The 15,833-nt window shown below is 54.3% G+C and overlaps 1 protein-coding gene across 17 annotated transcripts in view; it reads left to right on the top strand.

The window, feature by feature from the left end:
- The window catches only part of Cacna1g (calcium voltage-gated channel subunit alpha1 G), a 66,041-nt gene that overhangs the window by 45,806 nt on the left and 4,402 nt on the right, over positions 1 to 15,833 (top strand). For 5 of the 17 annotated variants that reach the window (XM_085829655.1, XM_085829659.1, XM_085829660.1 and 2 more), the window contains 12 exons: positions 36 to 162; positions 1,702 to 1,827; positions 2,721 to 2,810; positions 3,251 to 3,443; positions 5,485 to 5,538; positions 10,222 to 10,373; positions 11,052 to 11,161; positions 11,903 to 12,036; positions 12,284 to 12,354; positions 12,494 to 12,572; positions 12,670 to 12,791; positions 13,099 to 13,455. In XM_085829655.1, coding sequence (XP_085685781.1) covers positions 36 to 162; positions 1,702 to 1,827; positions 2,721 to 2,810; positions 3,251 to 3,443; positions 5,485 to 5,538; positions 10,222 to 10,373; positions 11,052 to 11,161; positions 11,903 to 12,036; positions 12,284 to 12,354; positions 12,494 to 12,572; positions 12,670 to 12,791; positions 13,099 to 13,455 — 1,615 coding nt within the window. Of the gene's footprint in view, positions 1 to 35; positions 163 to 1,701; positions 1,828 to 2,720; positions 2,811 to 3,250; positions 3,465 to 5,484; positions 5,539 to 10,221; positions 10,374 to 11,051; positions 11,162 to 11,902; positions 12,037 to 12,283; positions 12,355 to 12,493; positions 12,573 to 12,669; positions 12,792 to 13,098; positions 13,456 to 14,119; positions 14,264 to 15,833 lie in introns of all 17 variants that reach the window. The other 12 variants (XM_085829654.1, XM_085829658.1, XM_085829645.1 and 9 more) reach the window with 5 other exon arrangements.

Genomic DNA, 15,833 nt, shown 5'->3' on the forward strand with positions numbered 1-15,833 from the left:
ACCATCTGCCCCTTTGCTGTCTGTCTGCTCTCCAGGGTCATCAGCCGGGCCCAGGGGCTGAAGCTGGTGGTAGAGACTCTGATGTCATCCCTCAAACCCATTGGCAACATTGTGGTCATCTGCTGTGCCTTCTTCATCATTTTTGGAATTCTTGGGGTGCAGGTATGTGGGGGAGGGGTTGGTGTTAGCTGGGGGTGTCTGAGTCTCCTCTCTCATCTTGTTCTCCTCTCTCATGCTCCTGCCACCATTGTTCCAAATGAAAATAAACAGGACCCTTTCCCTCCAGGGCTTAGGCTTCAGACCCCTGGGCCTGATTGGTGTTTTACAGAAACCTGGGAACCTTTCGGGGGCCGGGGGGGGGGGGGGTGACTCTTCTTGAAGGGACCCAATTTCACAGGCCCATCAAGTCCATTGGTAACTGCAGCTTGTTGTCCCTACACCATGGTGTACTTAAATCACACATCTCGTCTGCTTGCTCTGGAATCTCCTCCCTCTCCCTCCCCCCAAGTAGGGTGGGCTGAGTGCCAGGCCTGGGGATCCAGAGCCCAGACAGCTGGGCCAGGTTAACAGAGTGCTGGCAGGCAGGCGGGTGCAGACCCCAGACAAGGCAGGAAGTGGGGGCTGCCGGGGAAACCTGGCTTCTGGCCCAGAGAAGGAACTTGGCTTTGGAGGAAAAAGAGCCACAGCAGCCTGCAGGGTTCAGCAGACATCTCAAGGTTCTGGGGAGCCCCTTGGGCCCATCTTGGTCTTCTAGTGTCCCCACTCCAGCTTCAGGGTAGACAGTTGGCTGCCGGGCAGTGTGGGAACTCCTGGGTGGTTGCTGCTACTCTCTCCCTCCTTCCTCCTCCTGCTTCCAGAATGCCCACTATGCCCTGGGGAGGGGCTGTTCCCTGGTTTCCTAGAAATTCTCTAGCCTCAAGGACCAGGCTACATTCGCCAAAGTTGTGCAGAGCCTCTGCCCCACCCCCATCCCACATGTGGCCTAGTGCCCACCCCTTCCCCACATCCCTTGGCTTGGGAGAGTGAGCCATTGTTGAATCCAATCCCATGGGTTTAGGTTTGTCCTAAATGGGTCCCTCACCCCTGTCCCCAATCCTCCTGTCCTTCAGATCCCCTCTCTTCCACCCCCAGCAGTCATGGCCTGGGCTATCCTAAACTTTCTAGACAGACCCATATTTAAGAACTTCTCTGCCAACTATGGCCTTAGTGAGTGATCAATGGCCTCTGAGCCTCAGTTTTCCTTTCTATAACGTGGGGCTTAAAATCTATATGCCTCATAGTTACCATGAGCGGTAAATGCCTAGCTTGGGGTGGCCCTAGAAGCATCCATCGGAACCACTCAGGCTCCTTGTTAAAGGACTGCGGGGCCGACTCTAGCACATCATCAGATCTAGGAAGTCAGGTGGGCTAAAGGAGAGCTGCTCTCCAGTGATGTTTTTGGACTTCTCTTCCCCCACATCTGGAACTTTGCTGACTATGTTCTTGGTAGAAGGGGAGTGGCCAACTCCCTCCTTCCACCTTGTTCTTCCTCTCTGGGAACAGGAAGAGGGTACTTATAAGGGGAGTTCCTGTCAGGGTTTCTGGCTGACACCAGAGGCGAGCATCTCAGACACCCAAGGTGTGCTATATCCCTAGACTCAGAGCTTGGGTGGAATTGGGAGCCCTGGGCTTACTCTCTGTCTCCCACATGTGTGTGCTCAGCTCTTCAAAGGGAAGTTCTTCGTGTGTCAGGGTGAGGACACCAGGAACATCACTAACAAGTCCGACTGTGCTGAGGCCAGTTACCGGTGGGTCCGGCACAAGTACAACTTTGACAACCTGGGCCAGGTGAGTGGCAGGTTTGGGATGGGGAGGAGCTTAAAGATGGGACCACACATCCATCCTGAGTAATGTGGTCCAAGAGAGCTGGAGGTGGGCAACCACAGAGACTGGCCTTCTGCTGGCTCACTGTCACCGTGTCCCAGAGCTAGTGTACCTACACTCCCCAGTGAACAGACCACAGAGGCCTGTAGCTCTCTAAAGATGAAGGGATGGAGGATCACAGAAAGGGGGGTGGGGGGCTGGCCCAGGGCCACAGTGCCACACAGTGCTACACAGTAGAGCACATGTGAGGTTGGGAGCAGGCGGCTTTGGATATGAACCCTGTCATTATCAGTGTCAGCTCAGTGAAATTGGGCAGCTGAGCTGCAGGGGCCTCTATTTTCTCATCTGGAGAATAGGTTCATACTACCGTCTCCTTGGAGTTTGCACATGTATAATGCATGAAATATGTATTCGCTTACATGGCGAGGCTTCATGTTTTTCTTCTCGATTTGTGGAAATGGATATGTAGAGGATGAAATAGCTGAGCTGAAGCAATGTAGACTGGTGCACTTCCTTGCCTACCATTCATGGGGACTTGAAGACTTCAATTCCTATTACTGCAAAAGAAAAAAAAAAGTAGCTGGTTTTTGCTGGTTTGTTTTGATTTCCAGACTCCTAGGGCCTTAGGATCTTCCCACCCTAGATGAGGTCAGAGATTTAGTCGTCTTTCCTAGCATCTGACCAACCATGGGGTCCTGAGACAGAGTGTTCCCTGGGGACCTAGCGTAGGGACCCCAAGTTGTTGACAGGAGGTCTGATGATGGAATGTGGTGGGTAGTTTGGCCACACATGCTAGGTTTCAAACATGTTATCTCCTCTGTCTCCTACCCCACCCCCATCCCCACCCCCACCCCCAGGCTCTGATGTCACTGTTTGTGCTGGCCTCTAAGGATGGTTGGGTTGACATCATGTATGATGGACTGGATGCTGTGGGCGTGGACCAGCAGGTAAGGTGGTGAGAAGGGCCATGTCTGGGTTCAGGTCACTCAGCCTGGGCTGGTTACCACGTGTAACCAGGCAAGCCTGGGTCACAGTAACATGCTGCAGCTTATTTGTAGGCCTGCAGTAAGTTTTTAAAAATGACTTTCTTTCTTTTCAAATGACGGGTGAACAGTTAAAAACTGGCACGAAAAGTCTGAGGGCCTGGGAACACTGGGCTCCCATTCCTTCAGGGCAGGAGTTAGCCGGAACAAAGAGACAGTTTCTAGACAGAGAATAGCCATTCTTGCCTGATGTGAGCTCATTCCAGCTCATCCCAGCCGCTCTCTGCTGTCAGATCCCTGGGGCTGTTTAATTTCATACCAGTGCAGCTGAGGTGGGCAGCACCTTTAGGTGGTTCCCCACCAGGCTGATGTGACCCCCGTGGTCTTCCTGCTCCCCCAATCAGCCCATCATGAACCACAACCCTTGGATGCTGCTCTACTTCATCTCCTTCCTCCTCATCGTGGCCTTCTTCGTCCTGAACATGTTTGTGGGCGTGGTGGTGGAGAACTTCCATAAGTGCAGGCAACACCAGGAGGAGGAGGAGGCGCGGCGGCGGGAGGAGAAGCGACTAAAGAGGCTGGAGAAAAAGAGAAGGAGTAAGGAGAAGCAGATGGCCGGTCGGTAGTCTTTCCACCTCTCTCTGGGTCGTGCTTGACCATGGCCTTGCGACTGCAGGGGGTTAGGAGCTGGGGCCCGGGGCTGGGAGAAGTGCTCCTGCCCTCCCCCCATCTCCTTTCCTCAATAGCATGTCCGCCTTTAGAGCCTGCATGAAGCAGACCAGGTTAGCCCCCATGGGGAAGGAGCTGCCCCCCAGGAGGCTCCCTAGGTCTCGACCTCATACTCCCCAGAGGATACCAGGTAGAAATTGACACTCGTGGCATCTCAGCATCCCTGGAAGGAGGGAAAACAACCTGACCTGACATCACACCTCCCAGTACTGGTGTGTTCAGTGACCTAGGGATTAGCCTAGGTGCTAACTCAGATCAACCCAGGGTGTACTTTAACCTCTGTAACTTGCTCAGAGGCCATAGCTGCTCAGCCAGGGCTCAGGTGAACCTACAAAGAGACAATAATGGAGACTGAACTTTAGGACCACTCCCTTTCTCCAACAAAACGACCTGGCTCCCTGATGGTTGATGGTTTTCTTTTTGAAGAAGAAAAGAGGAGAGAGAGAGAGAGAGAGAGAGAGAGAGAGAGAGAGAGAGAGAGAGAAGAACCCAGGTGTAGTAGCACAAGTCTGCATATGAAAGCAGAAACAGCAGGATCGCAGGTTTAAAGCTAGCCTGGACTACATAATGAGTTTTAGGCCAGCTTGGGCTAAACAGTGAGACCCCTGTCTGAAACCAAAACCCAAACAGAGAAAGGCCTTTGGAAAGATTTACGCTCTCAGGAAAGCTCAATAATCACTCTGTGGCCCAAGACCCCTCCAGGTCCTCTGTGCTCCCAGCATCTCTTGCACACAGTGCGCGCGGCTTCATGCCTCTCACCTTCATGCTTTGCCAGGGACAGGCTGAGACACATGGGGAAGCCACAGAGCTGGGAAGACAGGAGAGCAGCGCAGTAGCTGCTTTGTTTCTGGCATGTGTGCAGGTGTGTGTGCACCTGGCTCCCGCTCGATCCCTCCCTCCCTCCCTCGCTCGGGGGGTTTCTGTCTGTCTGGTGCTCTGTCATCTCTGCGCCTCTCTCAGTCACAGCCCACGTCCCTCCACGTGCCTGTCTGTGTGGGTTTCAAAGCCTCCGTGTGTCTCCCTGTGTCTCTCCCTGTTTGGTCTGTGGGTTTCCCTCCTCTCCACCCGCTCACAAACCGTCTGCCTCCCGCCGATCGGATGTGTGCCATGATCTGAGTTTCCCCCTTGGTGTGTGGAAATGTGAGTACCACCAAGTGAGTTGGGGGGGCTCCATCTCTTCCTTGGCTGCATCTCCCAGTTGCCTGTGGCAGGTGCTTGGAGGATGGGGAGAGTGCGGAGGAGTCACAGACAGGATGAGAGTGGGACTGGGCCAGAACTGCTCCAGGAGGATGTGGAGGGGGACTCTGGCCCCCAGGTGGCCATGAGCAGGTGCAGCTCCCCCCCCACCCCCGCCTCTCACAAGCACCCATTACCCTCCATAGGCTCCGCCTCTTCCCAGCTCTGGGTTGGGGTCTGGTCTTGGCTTCTCTTAGCCTGTACAGCTGAGCAGGTACCCTGTCCCCAGGGCCACGCTCCCACTTCTGCTCCACCCACCCATACCCCTTGTAGTGAGCTGTCTCAACAAGGCATCTGCACGTGCAATTTTTTTTTTGGCAGGAGGCACTGAGGCCTCTGCCGGACCAGCTGGCTCCTCTTCTGGGGTCTGTAGCTATACAGGTGCAGCTGAAGCCACAGCAGGGGTAGGAATGGACATCTGTTCCGATGACAGTCTGCCTGTCCCCCTTCCAGTACCTTCCTACCCCCTGTGACCCTGGCGAGTTGGCTGAAATATTTGTCATCTTTGGGTGCCCGAGTCTGGGCTTGGGCATTGAGAGCCAGATGCTAATGCTCAGCACACCCCATGTGTAGGCAGAGTGAGGGTTGGAGCTGAGGGGGAGCGAGCTGCTGAGGGGCCCTGCCCAGCACACCTGGTCCGGTCAATGACCAATGTCGTGTTTCGTTCTTTTAGATCTAATGTTGGACGATGTAATTGCTTCCGGCAGCTCAGCCAGCGCTGCGTCAGGTACTGCGTCTGGGGTGTGGGTTCATGCGTGTGGGAACATGCTCTTTGCTCCCTCTCCGTGGCTCATTGGTTTTATCCTCTAGGGGTGAAGGGCTGAGGGTCCTTGGGGCCCCCGAGAAGGCAGGGCCTGAAGTGTTGAGTCTGCGTCGCAACCCTAGTCCCCTAGGTCCATGATAAGTTGGATGGAGGTGAGGTGGGCTTGGGCCCTCGGCTCAACAGTTCTTGTAGGACCCGGGTCTTCTACAAAGGGGCTTCTGCTGTCTTGGCACCGCCTCCCTGTTCCCCTGCTCCTCACCATTTGATTAAGCTGCAAATCTCCTTGCCTTCTCTAGTCTGAAGGGAAGTCTTTGATCCAAGGGAAAGGATGAGAGGAGCAGCGAGGGGAAGGATTTGTTTTAACAATGTAGCGATGAATAATTGAACCAACTCATTAATAGTCAAGTCATCACGGTGGCCACATCATCACTACAAACAGCGGAACAGCAGAAATTGGGAATTGAAAGACTGAGTTAGCTACAAGCTCCCCCCCACCCCCCGCCCAAAGCCAGAGGCTTGAGAACAAGTTGAGTCCTTACCTCCCAAAACTGTGTCTTGGGAAGACGACCTTGTGCCTGCCCCTCACCCCATGCCTGCCTCACTCTGTCTCCTAGTCCTCTTATACTGTTCCCCAGATGGAGATTGAGAGGATCAAAGTCTATGGCAGGGCTGTGGGGCCCCATCCCATCCCTCTGACATCTCCACCTGGTGGTTCCCAGGCTGTTTATCCCAGGATTCCCCTTCTGGCCTCCTCTTGCAGTTTGGAAGACTTGAAGTGGCAGCATGTGGAGAACGGCTGTGCTGCCCTATCTTTTTTTTTTTTTTTTACTAATCAAAGACACATTTAATTGCTGATCAGTGCTTCTGAGCTGCAGAAGGTCACACTCTAACTGATGGCTGAAGGGAAACTATGTTGCCATTTGTCTATGGGGTCTTCACATGAGCAGGTGTATACTTTCTTTTAAGCCTTGAGAAATTGTATTAAGAATGAAAGGTCTTCCACACAGCTGCTTTCTCTGCTGTGGAGGGTGGGGGTTCAGCCTGGGAACCTCTGACTGAACCATTCCTCCCTGCCTAGGCCCCATCCTGGTGAGGGATGGCCTGCCCGGTCTGTGAGGGCTCAGAAACCACCTCACGGGGCGCTCTGAGCCTTGACAGATCTTCATCTACTGCCATGTTCCTAAGCTATGGTATTTGACCTTGAGTAGCATCTCTCTGGGGTCTCAGGAGTCTCTGGCTAGGTTGTGTCTCTGTTGCTAGGATCCCCGTGTCTCCGTGTCAGACTGTTTTCCAAATTTCTGACACGGTAGGGAATGAGGGGGCGGTGGGAGAAAGTTGTCTTCAGCTTAGCCCTTCTGAGGTATTGAACAGCAGGATCAAGTGGAGACTGAAGAAGATGCATGCTCACCTTTACCCCTAACCACTACCCAAACACGTGGCTGCCCCACCCCCCGAAGCTCCTCCACCCAGGGCACTGTCTCTTTAATCAGCACATACGTGTAGGCACAGCCACCAAGGCACACCATACCTACGCCTCAGCACACACCGGCCATCTCACTCTGTACTTTTCCCCAGGGACCCTGGCCTGCTCCTGCTGGCACACGTACTATTAATTCTCTTAGGTTGTAACAGTGACTCAGACTCTAGATGGTCCCCAAAATCTCTTATATCCCTCCTCTCAGAGCCTGGGGTTCTTCAAGGTCTATACCAGAGCTTGTCTTACTCTTGTGAGTAAGACTTATGTGGAGAGACAGGACAAGACATCCTGGGACTCATCCTTAAGGTCTCCCACAGGGGTCTTGGTCCTGAATTTCTAATAATCTGAATCTCCCAGATACTGGGGTACCTGTGTGCTAGTCTCCCTACCACGGTGACAGCCAAGTCTCTCGTCTGGGTTTTCTAGGAGTCAAATGTGTAAGCCCCCACTTCCTGCTAACATGTTTTCATCCACCCTTCTGTAGCTAGGAGGAGGTATCACCCGGGCCAGGGAAAATGAAAAGGGAAAAGTTGGATTAGCGAGTGACACTGGGCCTAAACGCTTAGGTCTGAAGGGAGAGATTGGGACTGCTAGGTGACAAGACCAGTCCTGTGACACTTGACCTCCAGCATCAGCTTCCTGTCCTCAGCCAGCTCTGACCTCCATCTCCACTAACCCCCTCTTTTTCCCCTCCCACCAGGCCAGGAGGATCCCTGGCAGCTCGGCTTTTGCTGTGGGGCCCTGTACCCCAGCTAAAAGCCTATTTCCTACCATTTTCTCTTTTGCAAACCGTCTGCCCTGGCTGTGCCTTGGGCTCCCTGTGACCTCTACTAACTCACTGTGCCTGTTGCTGTCACCCACAGCCCCTCCAGCTCTCCTCATTGGCCCCTGGGTCTCCCTAGGGGCCCTGGGGCCTTTCCCCCACTGTCTCCCTCTGAACTCTACTCTACCCAAGGCAGTTGATAACTCGTAGAAAGGAAGCGGGGTGATCAGGAGGGAGGCTGGAGTCTTGCTGTCTCATTCTGGTGCTGGGTCACAGGTTTCCTGGGTCTCTCTGGATGGCGGAGAGGCTGCTGGCAGACAGGCTGCTCTAGTTGGTTTGGTGCTTTTTGGACTTGTTTCTAATGGAGGGTTTCCTTGATGCCTGCTGATCTGGGCTGGGGGCTGCAGTCAGAAGGGTATTTGGGACCTGGAGCTATGAACAGATACCCTGTCCCAGCCATGACTCCCCCTCTCCTCTGAGTTGCCTAGAGGATCCCTGGCTGAATGCGGCCCCACCACCATCACCCAGACTCCCGAAGCAAGGCTGGAAGGCAGAGTTGTTGGTGGTGATGCCTCTATATGGCCCTGATGTGCCTACAATAGTCAGGTTGGGATAAGAGGGGTGGGGGGATGGGGAGGGTCAAGGGGACTTCTCCCTTCCAGCCTCCCCTCAACATTGTCTCAACTAATAACGGGGCTAATAAGAAGCAGCTTCTTCTAACCTAATTGTATTCAAACATTTTAGTTAATTCTCCATTCATATTTTAGCATAATGGGATTGGGTGTTCTCGACATTTATGGAGATTAATGCAGAGAAAGAGTTCCGGCTGCTGAGGCAAAACAGGGCGACTAGCGCCCTCTGGTTCTCATGGTACTGAAGGAAGGAAGGAAAGAAGGAAGAGGCCTTGGCTAGCCTAGCCACTCCCCACCATCGGGTGTGGATGACCTGTGGGCTCATGGCATCCCTTGCCTCTGGCCTCTCCTCTCTCCATATTCTTGGGTGTCAGGAAGGCCACCTGAGCAAACAAAGCCACACTTGGCTGGCCCACTCCGAGAACAAAGAGATGACCTCAGGCACCGCTGAGATGCACCTGTGCCCTGGTTATCCACACCTCAAGGCCGATGTGGAGAGGGGTCAGGTGGGCTTGCAGATTTGTCGAGAAGCCAAACCTGTCACTTCTGGGCACTCTTCTTCCTTTGGCTTTTGGTGGGAACTCACCCCCCAGGCCAGTCCTTGCCTCAGTTTACCTCTCTGTGAAGGAATCCTCTGCATGGGAAAAGATAGTTGTATTTGAGCTGGCCTGGACCCAAAGCTTTCTGCCACCCCTGGGCCAGTTGGTTCCTGGCATGGTATTCAGAGGCTATAGGCCTCCCTGGCTAGCTTCTGCCAAGACCTCCTAAGAGGGGAAGGGCTGTCTGGGACCTGAGGCTGCCCATGCTTCCCCTCCGTGTATCTCTCTGTGAGACCAATCTGTTGGCATATTTCCAGATAGCGTATCCCTCACCCTGGCCTGGCCCTTACTCCAGCACCTAAAAGGAGGGTCCCCTGAAATCTGACCCCAGATTTCTCTTGCCTGCTTGGCAGGATTACCTTCTGGTGCTGTGACCTTTCTAAGTGGTCAGCTCACTACAAGAAAAACACTATGCCTATGACAGATCTCAGACAGCGCTTCCAGCCCAGCCTGCAGTGTCAGGCAGCCCCAGTACCCAGGGTAGGCTGGGTACTCATTAGAAACTGGGTGAGTCTGTGGGTGCTGCCTTCCTAGCTTGAGTCTGGGACAGGGCAGAGGCCTGAGCCTCCGCCTCTACCCTCCCCACATGAAACTGTGGGAAGTCTGGGGCACTGTCCTCTGTAGACTCTGTGGTAGGTCAGCAAGCAGCCAAGATGTCCAATTTCCAATCTCCGGTCCTATCACAAATCCCAGCTCTGTGTAATCCCTTCGGCGGCCCTAGGGGCTGAGCTTGGAGAAAGCATTGGAGCCTTTGCCTTAGTGGCTGGAGCTCCCTCTGAGCCCGATTAGATGGGGGGGGGGGTGTCTTTCATCTTATTGATCTACCTTGCCGCTGAACATGGAATCAAAGGTTATAAGGAGCTGGTATGATTTAGAGGCTGCCCTAGGATATGGGCTCACCCAGTGTCTAATGTAGAGGAGGGGCTTTGCATGTCTCTATCCCATTCCACCCTGACTGCAGGCAGTAGAACAGATGCTTGACAAGGGACAGACCAAAACAGCCGGCTCCTGCATAGGGCAGCAGGGGGGGGGATTGGATGGGTATTGGGGTGCTAGTGACCCGGAATGTTTCAGCACTGGTGTAGAGGCTCGCAGCAGGGAGGGGCTGTGGGGGGAGGGCTGTGGGGGGAGTGCTGTGCCTGATGTCTACTCTACTCTCTTTCCTGCCCCCACCAGAAGCCCAGTGCAAGCCCTACTACTCTGACTACTCGCGCTTCCGGCTCCTCGTCCACCACCTGTGTACCAGCCACTACCTGGACCTCTTCATTACTGGTGTCATCGGGCTGAATGTGGTCACGATGGCCATGGAACATTACCAGCAGCCCCAGGTGAGAACAAGAGATGAGGCCAGCAGCCTTGAGACCTTCCCAGGCTGAAGTATAGATAGCCTCTGGGTATCAGACAAGTGTTGGGGGCTCAACGTGGGTCCTCGTACTTGCGGCAGTCTCCTTAGAGGTGGGTGTCACCTTTGTTTTATACAGGAGGATACTAAGTCTCGGCAGGTTAGTTGGTTCAACCAATATCATACAGCTAGGAACTGGGGACTGAGCACATTTTTATTGAGCATCTAGTCTGTGTGGCTCTGGGTCTTGGAAGGTGAAGAAGACAGACTGATGTTTGTCTGTCCTTCAAGACTCAGATTCTAGAACATTCTCAATCCCCAGACTCATCTGTTTCCAGTCACCCCTCTCAAACACCTTCTCTGTCAGTCTTTCCATCTGAGCAGGGAGGAGGTTGAACTGATAATGGACCAGCCTTTTTCCAGTCTTCGTGTTCTGTGTCTTCTGGCACATTCTCACGGGTGTCTCAAGGAGAAATTAGACGCCAGGTTTGAATAGTCATGGGACAGTGGCCAGTGGTCAGCCATCGTGGTAGGAAAGGGGGAAACAGGGCTCCCTCAGCGTCACCTTACTTCCCAGCTCTGGGAGGTACTGTGATGGAGGGGGTGGGGCAGGCTTCAGCCTTGGGGCTACGGAAACCCTGCATCTGGCCCCCACCCCTGCCAGATCCTGGACGAGGCTCTGAAGATCTGCAACTACATCTTTACCGTCATCTTTGTCTTGGAGTCAGTATTCAAACTTGTGGCCTTCGGCTTCCGCCGGTTCTTCCAGGACAGGTAACAGCAGAGAGAGAGAGAGAGAGAGAGAGAGAGAGAGAGAGAGAGAGAGAGAGAGAGAGAGAGGTCTGGGAGAGTGGAGAGTAAGTAGAGATGTATCTCCAGGGGGAAATATCCAGAAGGCTTTTGAACCTGAAGATCTATCTTAACCCTGGGAGTCCAGCTCCCATCCTAGAGCTGATGGTGATGGTGGTCCCAGAGCCAGGGTTTAAGGGATGGGAGGGATTTGAGGTTTGACAAGGCAAAGCTTAGAGGGCTTTGGCATCGAGAAATCAACTGTAGCCTCGGATGGCACTAATGCCACAGAGCTTGGAGCTGGGCCGCCTGTTGGATTGGAATCCTAGTCACTTAGTGATCGATGACTTTGGTGGTGGGGGGGGGGTGCCTCAGTTCCCTCATCTGTGAGAAGAAAGCTAACACTGTCCATGTCAGAGTTGTAATATGGACATAAAGCTCTTAAAACAGCCCTCTGCTCAAAGTAAACATAAAAACACCGAAAGCCAAGACCGATGAGACCAGGTGCCGTGGTTGGAGTCTCTGGTGCAGCAAGGCTCAGACAGGAGGAGAGTTTGAGTTCAGTTTGAGAAACATAGCAAAACACCATATGGGGTGGGGGGAGGCAGGGATAATGATGAACAATGGAAAGCACAGGCCCTTCCCAGATCTAATTTTCTGTGCCACTATGGCACCCTCCCCCAGACTCCCTCCCTGCCTCAGAGAGCTGTGTTCCCGATTTTCCAGGTGGAACCAGCTGGACCTGGCTATTGTGCTTCTGTCCATCATGGGCATCACACTGGAAGAGATTGAGGTCAATGCTTCACTGCCCATCAACCCCACCATCATCCGTATCATGAGGGTGCTCCGCATTGCTCGAGGTAGGTCCAGCACTTGTACCTGCCTTCCCCAGAGGGAGATGGAAAGAGTTGGTTCTGTGGATGGATCTGGGTTTCCAGGGGTTTTCTCCCAGCCTCTGCATTAAAGACTTGTCTAGCATAAGTGGGCTGGGGTATGGGTGGACCATCCCACCAGCTCCAGCCCAGCCTGGCTCTCCCAGCTATGTGATGGGGGACCCTGGGGGTGGGGGGTGGGGGAGCCAGCTCATGACACTGTCCTGTTCTGCAGTTCTGAAGCTGTTGAAGATGGCTGTGGGCATGCGGGCACTGCTGGACACGGTGATGCAGGCCCTGCCCCAGGTAGCTGGGAGGCGGGGTGGGCAGAAGGGAAGGGTCCTCCTGGGGAGGAGGAGGAGGTGCCCTCCAAAAGGGCAGGGGCCACAGGGAAGCTGGCTGGAGAGCCAGCAGCGTCTTTTCCGTTTCTTTTCCTCTTCTCCAGGTGGGGAACCTGGGACTTCTCTTCATGCTATTATTTTTCATCTTTGCAGCTCTGGGCGTGGAGCTCTTTGGAGACCTGGGTGAGTTGAGGTTTGGAGATGGTGGAGGAGCCAGGGATGGAGATCAAGAGGGATCATAAGACTAACTTGGTTTTCCCCTTTCCCCTCTTCCCCGCAGAGTGTGATGAGACACACCCTTGTGAGGGCTTGGGCCGGCATGCCACCTTTAGGAACTTTGGTATGGCCTTTCTGACCCTCTTCCGAGTCTCCACTGGTGACAACTGGAATGGTATTATGAAGGTGAGAACCTGGGGACCCCTTGCCAGGGCTGCTGGAATAACAGGGAGGACACCCAGTCTCTGATGCAAGAGTCTAGGAGAGGATGTTTTAGCCATGAATAAAAGCATACCACCCTTGTTACCCATGTCAGAGCACGCTGGATTCTCTCTCTCCCCGGGACATGCTCTGATTCACTCATACCTCACAGCATCAGGACCCTGATGTCCATGCTTACCCAGGGACTTCTCCCTCCGCATGACCGAATCCCATGACCACTCATCGGCTGCCCTCCTCACCCTCATGCCTCTGCCCTCAACACCTCCCACAGGACACCCTCCGGGACTGTGACCAGGAGTCCACCTGCTACAACACCGTCATCTCACCCATCTACTTCGTGTCCTTCGTGCTGACGGCCCAGTTTGTGCTGGTCAACGTGGTCATAGCCGTGCTGATGAAGCACCTGGAAGAGAGCAACAAAGAGGCCAAGGAGGAGGCGGAGCTGGAGGCGGAGCTGGAGCTAGAGATGAAGACACTCAGCCCACAGCCCCACTCCCCACTGGGCAGCCCCTTCCTCTGGCCTGGGGTGGAAGGTGTCAATAGCCCTGACAGCCCTAAGCCTGGGGCTCCACACACCATGGCCCACATTGGAGCAGCCTCTTCAGGCTTCTCCCTTGAGCACCCCACGGTGAGCAACAGTGTCCCTTCTTAAAAGGCCATGGGACAGGAGAGGGATAGGGAGGGCAAACAGCAGCTCAGTGGGGACATACAGGAGCCCAGCAGGCCAGGGGCTTCTCCATCTTCCTGCCCCTCTTACCTCGACGTTGAAGGAGCTAGCTGCCAAGTGCCCCTCCCAGAATGACTGCCCATATTCTCTGTATATGGCCGACCACCCTCTAGCAGTGCGGTGGCAGTCTTACTAGCTCCTCTAGCCTGGTGTGGCTTCCCCGTCTAGGCTCCTAGGTTCAAGGCTAAGTTCTCTGTTTCCTTCTTGTTTCTTTTTCACCCTTACCCGATTGTCAAACCTCTTTCCTCCATGCTCTTACCTTCCATCTCCCTATCCTTTCTTTGTCTCTTTATCTCTCTCTCCCTCTCCCCTTTTGGACTCTGACTATTCTTATCCTGCACCTCTCCTTCCTCCTGCACCTTCCCCATTCTCCTCTCTCATCTCTCTGTTGCTCTGTGTGTGTGTGTGTGTATGTGTGTGTGTGTGTGTGTGTGTCACATGGGCTCCACTTCTATTCTTTCAACCCCTTTCCAACAATCCCCTGGCCCTGAAACTTCTCATTGTTACCCCTCTGATTCCTGCTCCCCTGGCTCTCCCGGCTCCCCTTATGGGCTGGTCCTCCCAGGACAGACAGCTGTTTGACACCATCTCCCTGCTGATCCAGGGCTCCCTGGAGGGGGAGCTGAAGCTGATGGACGAGCTGGCAGGCCCAGGGGGCCAGCCCTCTGCCTTCCCTTCCGCCCCCAGCCCGGGCGACTCCGACCCACAGGTTACTGTACCCTGTCACGTGCTCCTTCCTCTGACCCTGCCGAGTTGTGCCATGCTGTGCTGTGCTTCTGGGGTAGCTGGGGGTGTGTGGCCTGCCCACTGAGTATCTAGAGAAAGAGAGGCCTGTAGAGCCACATAGTTGCACACTGCACCTGGCAGGAGACAGTGGGGAGGGTAGTCCAGGCTCTGGAAAGTAAGGAAATCATCCTATCAAGGGAGAGAGAGGGGGATGGAGGAGGGGCTGGAACAGAGCAGAGATGGGACAGTGGGACTTGAGGGGTAAAGGAAGCAAGTTATCAGGTCCAGATGAGAAGATCTGCAGAGGTTAGTGCAAGTGGCCATGGAACCCTTAGAGGTACCTGTTTTAGCTAGTCCGATTCTCCAGTTACCTATCAACACTCCTCTAGTGGCCTTTTAAGTACAAAGTCCACTGGACGTGATGAGGGCTGTCAGGCAGTTTTCTATCCTGAGGGAATAGAAGTGAATTCTGGGGCATAAATGTGAAGCAGAGCTTGGTTTCCTCACCAGATGCAATCCCTTCCCGGAGCACCTAGGGTGCTCCTCCTTCTGGGCACACCACGCGCAGCTTACCCTGAGCTGTTGCTTTCTTGGTCCCTCCAGCCCTGCTCTCCTCCCATTGGCTCAATACTCCCTCAATCTCCCACCCCCACCCCAGGTCAGGAGCTGGGTGTGGACTACATCTGAAGCCTAGAGACACACCACCTGATGGGAGAAGGGGTAGGCTCACAGGTTCCTAGGCAGTCTTTAGCCTGGTAGGCAATCGACAATGATTTTCACATGGTAAGGACCCGTGCCTCTTGTTAGAATCCAGTCTCAGACCTGGCACTGACCTAGAAAGGGATGTAGCTAGTCTCCCCCCTTTCGCCCCACCCCATTCTAAGCTAAGCCCACAGGAAAAGTGGAGGGAGGGGGGATAGGATAGGACACTGATTAGAACAGCCCACTCACCCAAACACCACTCACCCCACCCTCAATATCTCCTAGGTGAGCCAACTAGATGATGTGGTGGCCAGAGTGTGCTCCCTTCACACTGGCTGGGAGAGCACCTCCTTAAGGCCCACGTTGGAGAGGGGGAAGCAGGTTGCAGTCAGGCGGAGGAGGGCCCATGAGGGGAGAAGCCAGAATCTGGGGGCAGGCCAAGTCCTGCTAGGCTTTTGGAAGCGAAGAGAATAGGCAGAAAACAGCCGTCAGACTGGTGGCATTGTCCCCAGCGTGCCCCCCCCATCCCCCGCTGCCATGCTGCTCTGTCTGCAGAGAGGAGACGGGGCTTTGCTGGCCCTTCTTCTTTTTATTTTGTTTGTTTGGTATCATCTTTATGAGAGTAGAAGCCCTCTCCTCCGCTCTCTCCCCGGGTGCTGGTAGTGTGGGAGGGGGCTGCTAAGATGCCTGGGGTATCTTTAGAATGTGTTTCTGCATCTCTTGGTCTCTTTGCTTTGCCAGTGTTTGCTCTGTCTCTTTGGTGCCTGCTGCAGACTCTCTGATCAGCACAGGGGGTTGAAGTGGGAGAGGGGAGGGGCCTTGGGTATATTGGGCAAGGGGCGGGGAGTAAG

This window comes from Mus caroli, unplaced genomic scaffold, assembly GCF_978045245.1.
Source record: "Mus caroli unplaced genomic scaffold, Mus_caroli_1 scaffold_13, whole genome shotgun sequence".
Taxonomy (NCBI): domain Eukaryota; kingdom Metazoa; phylum Chordata; class Mammalia; order Rodentia; family Muridae; genus Mus; species Mus caroli.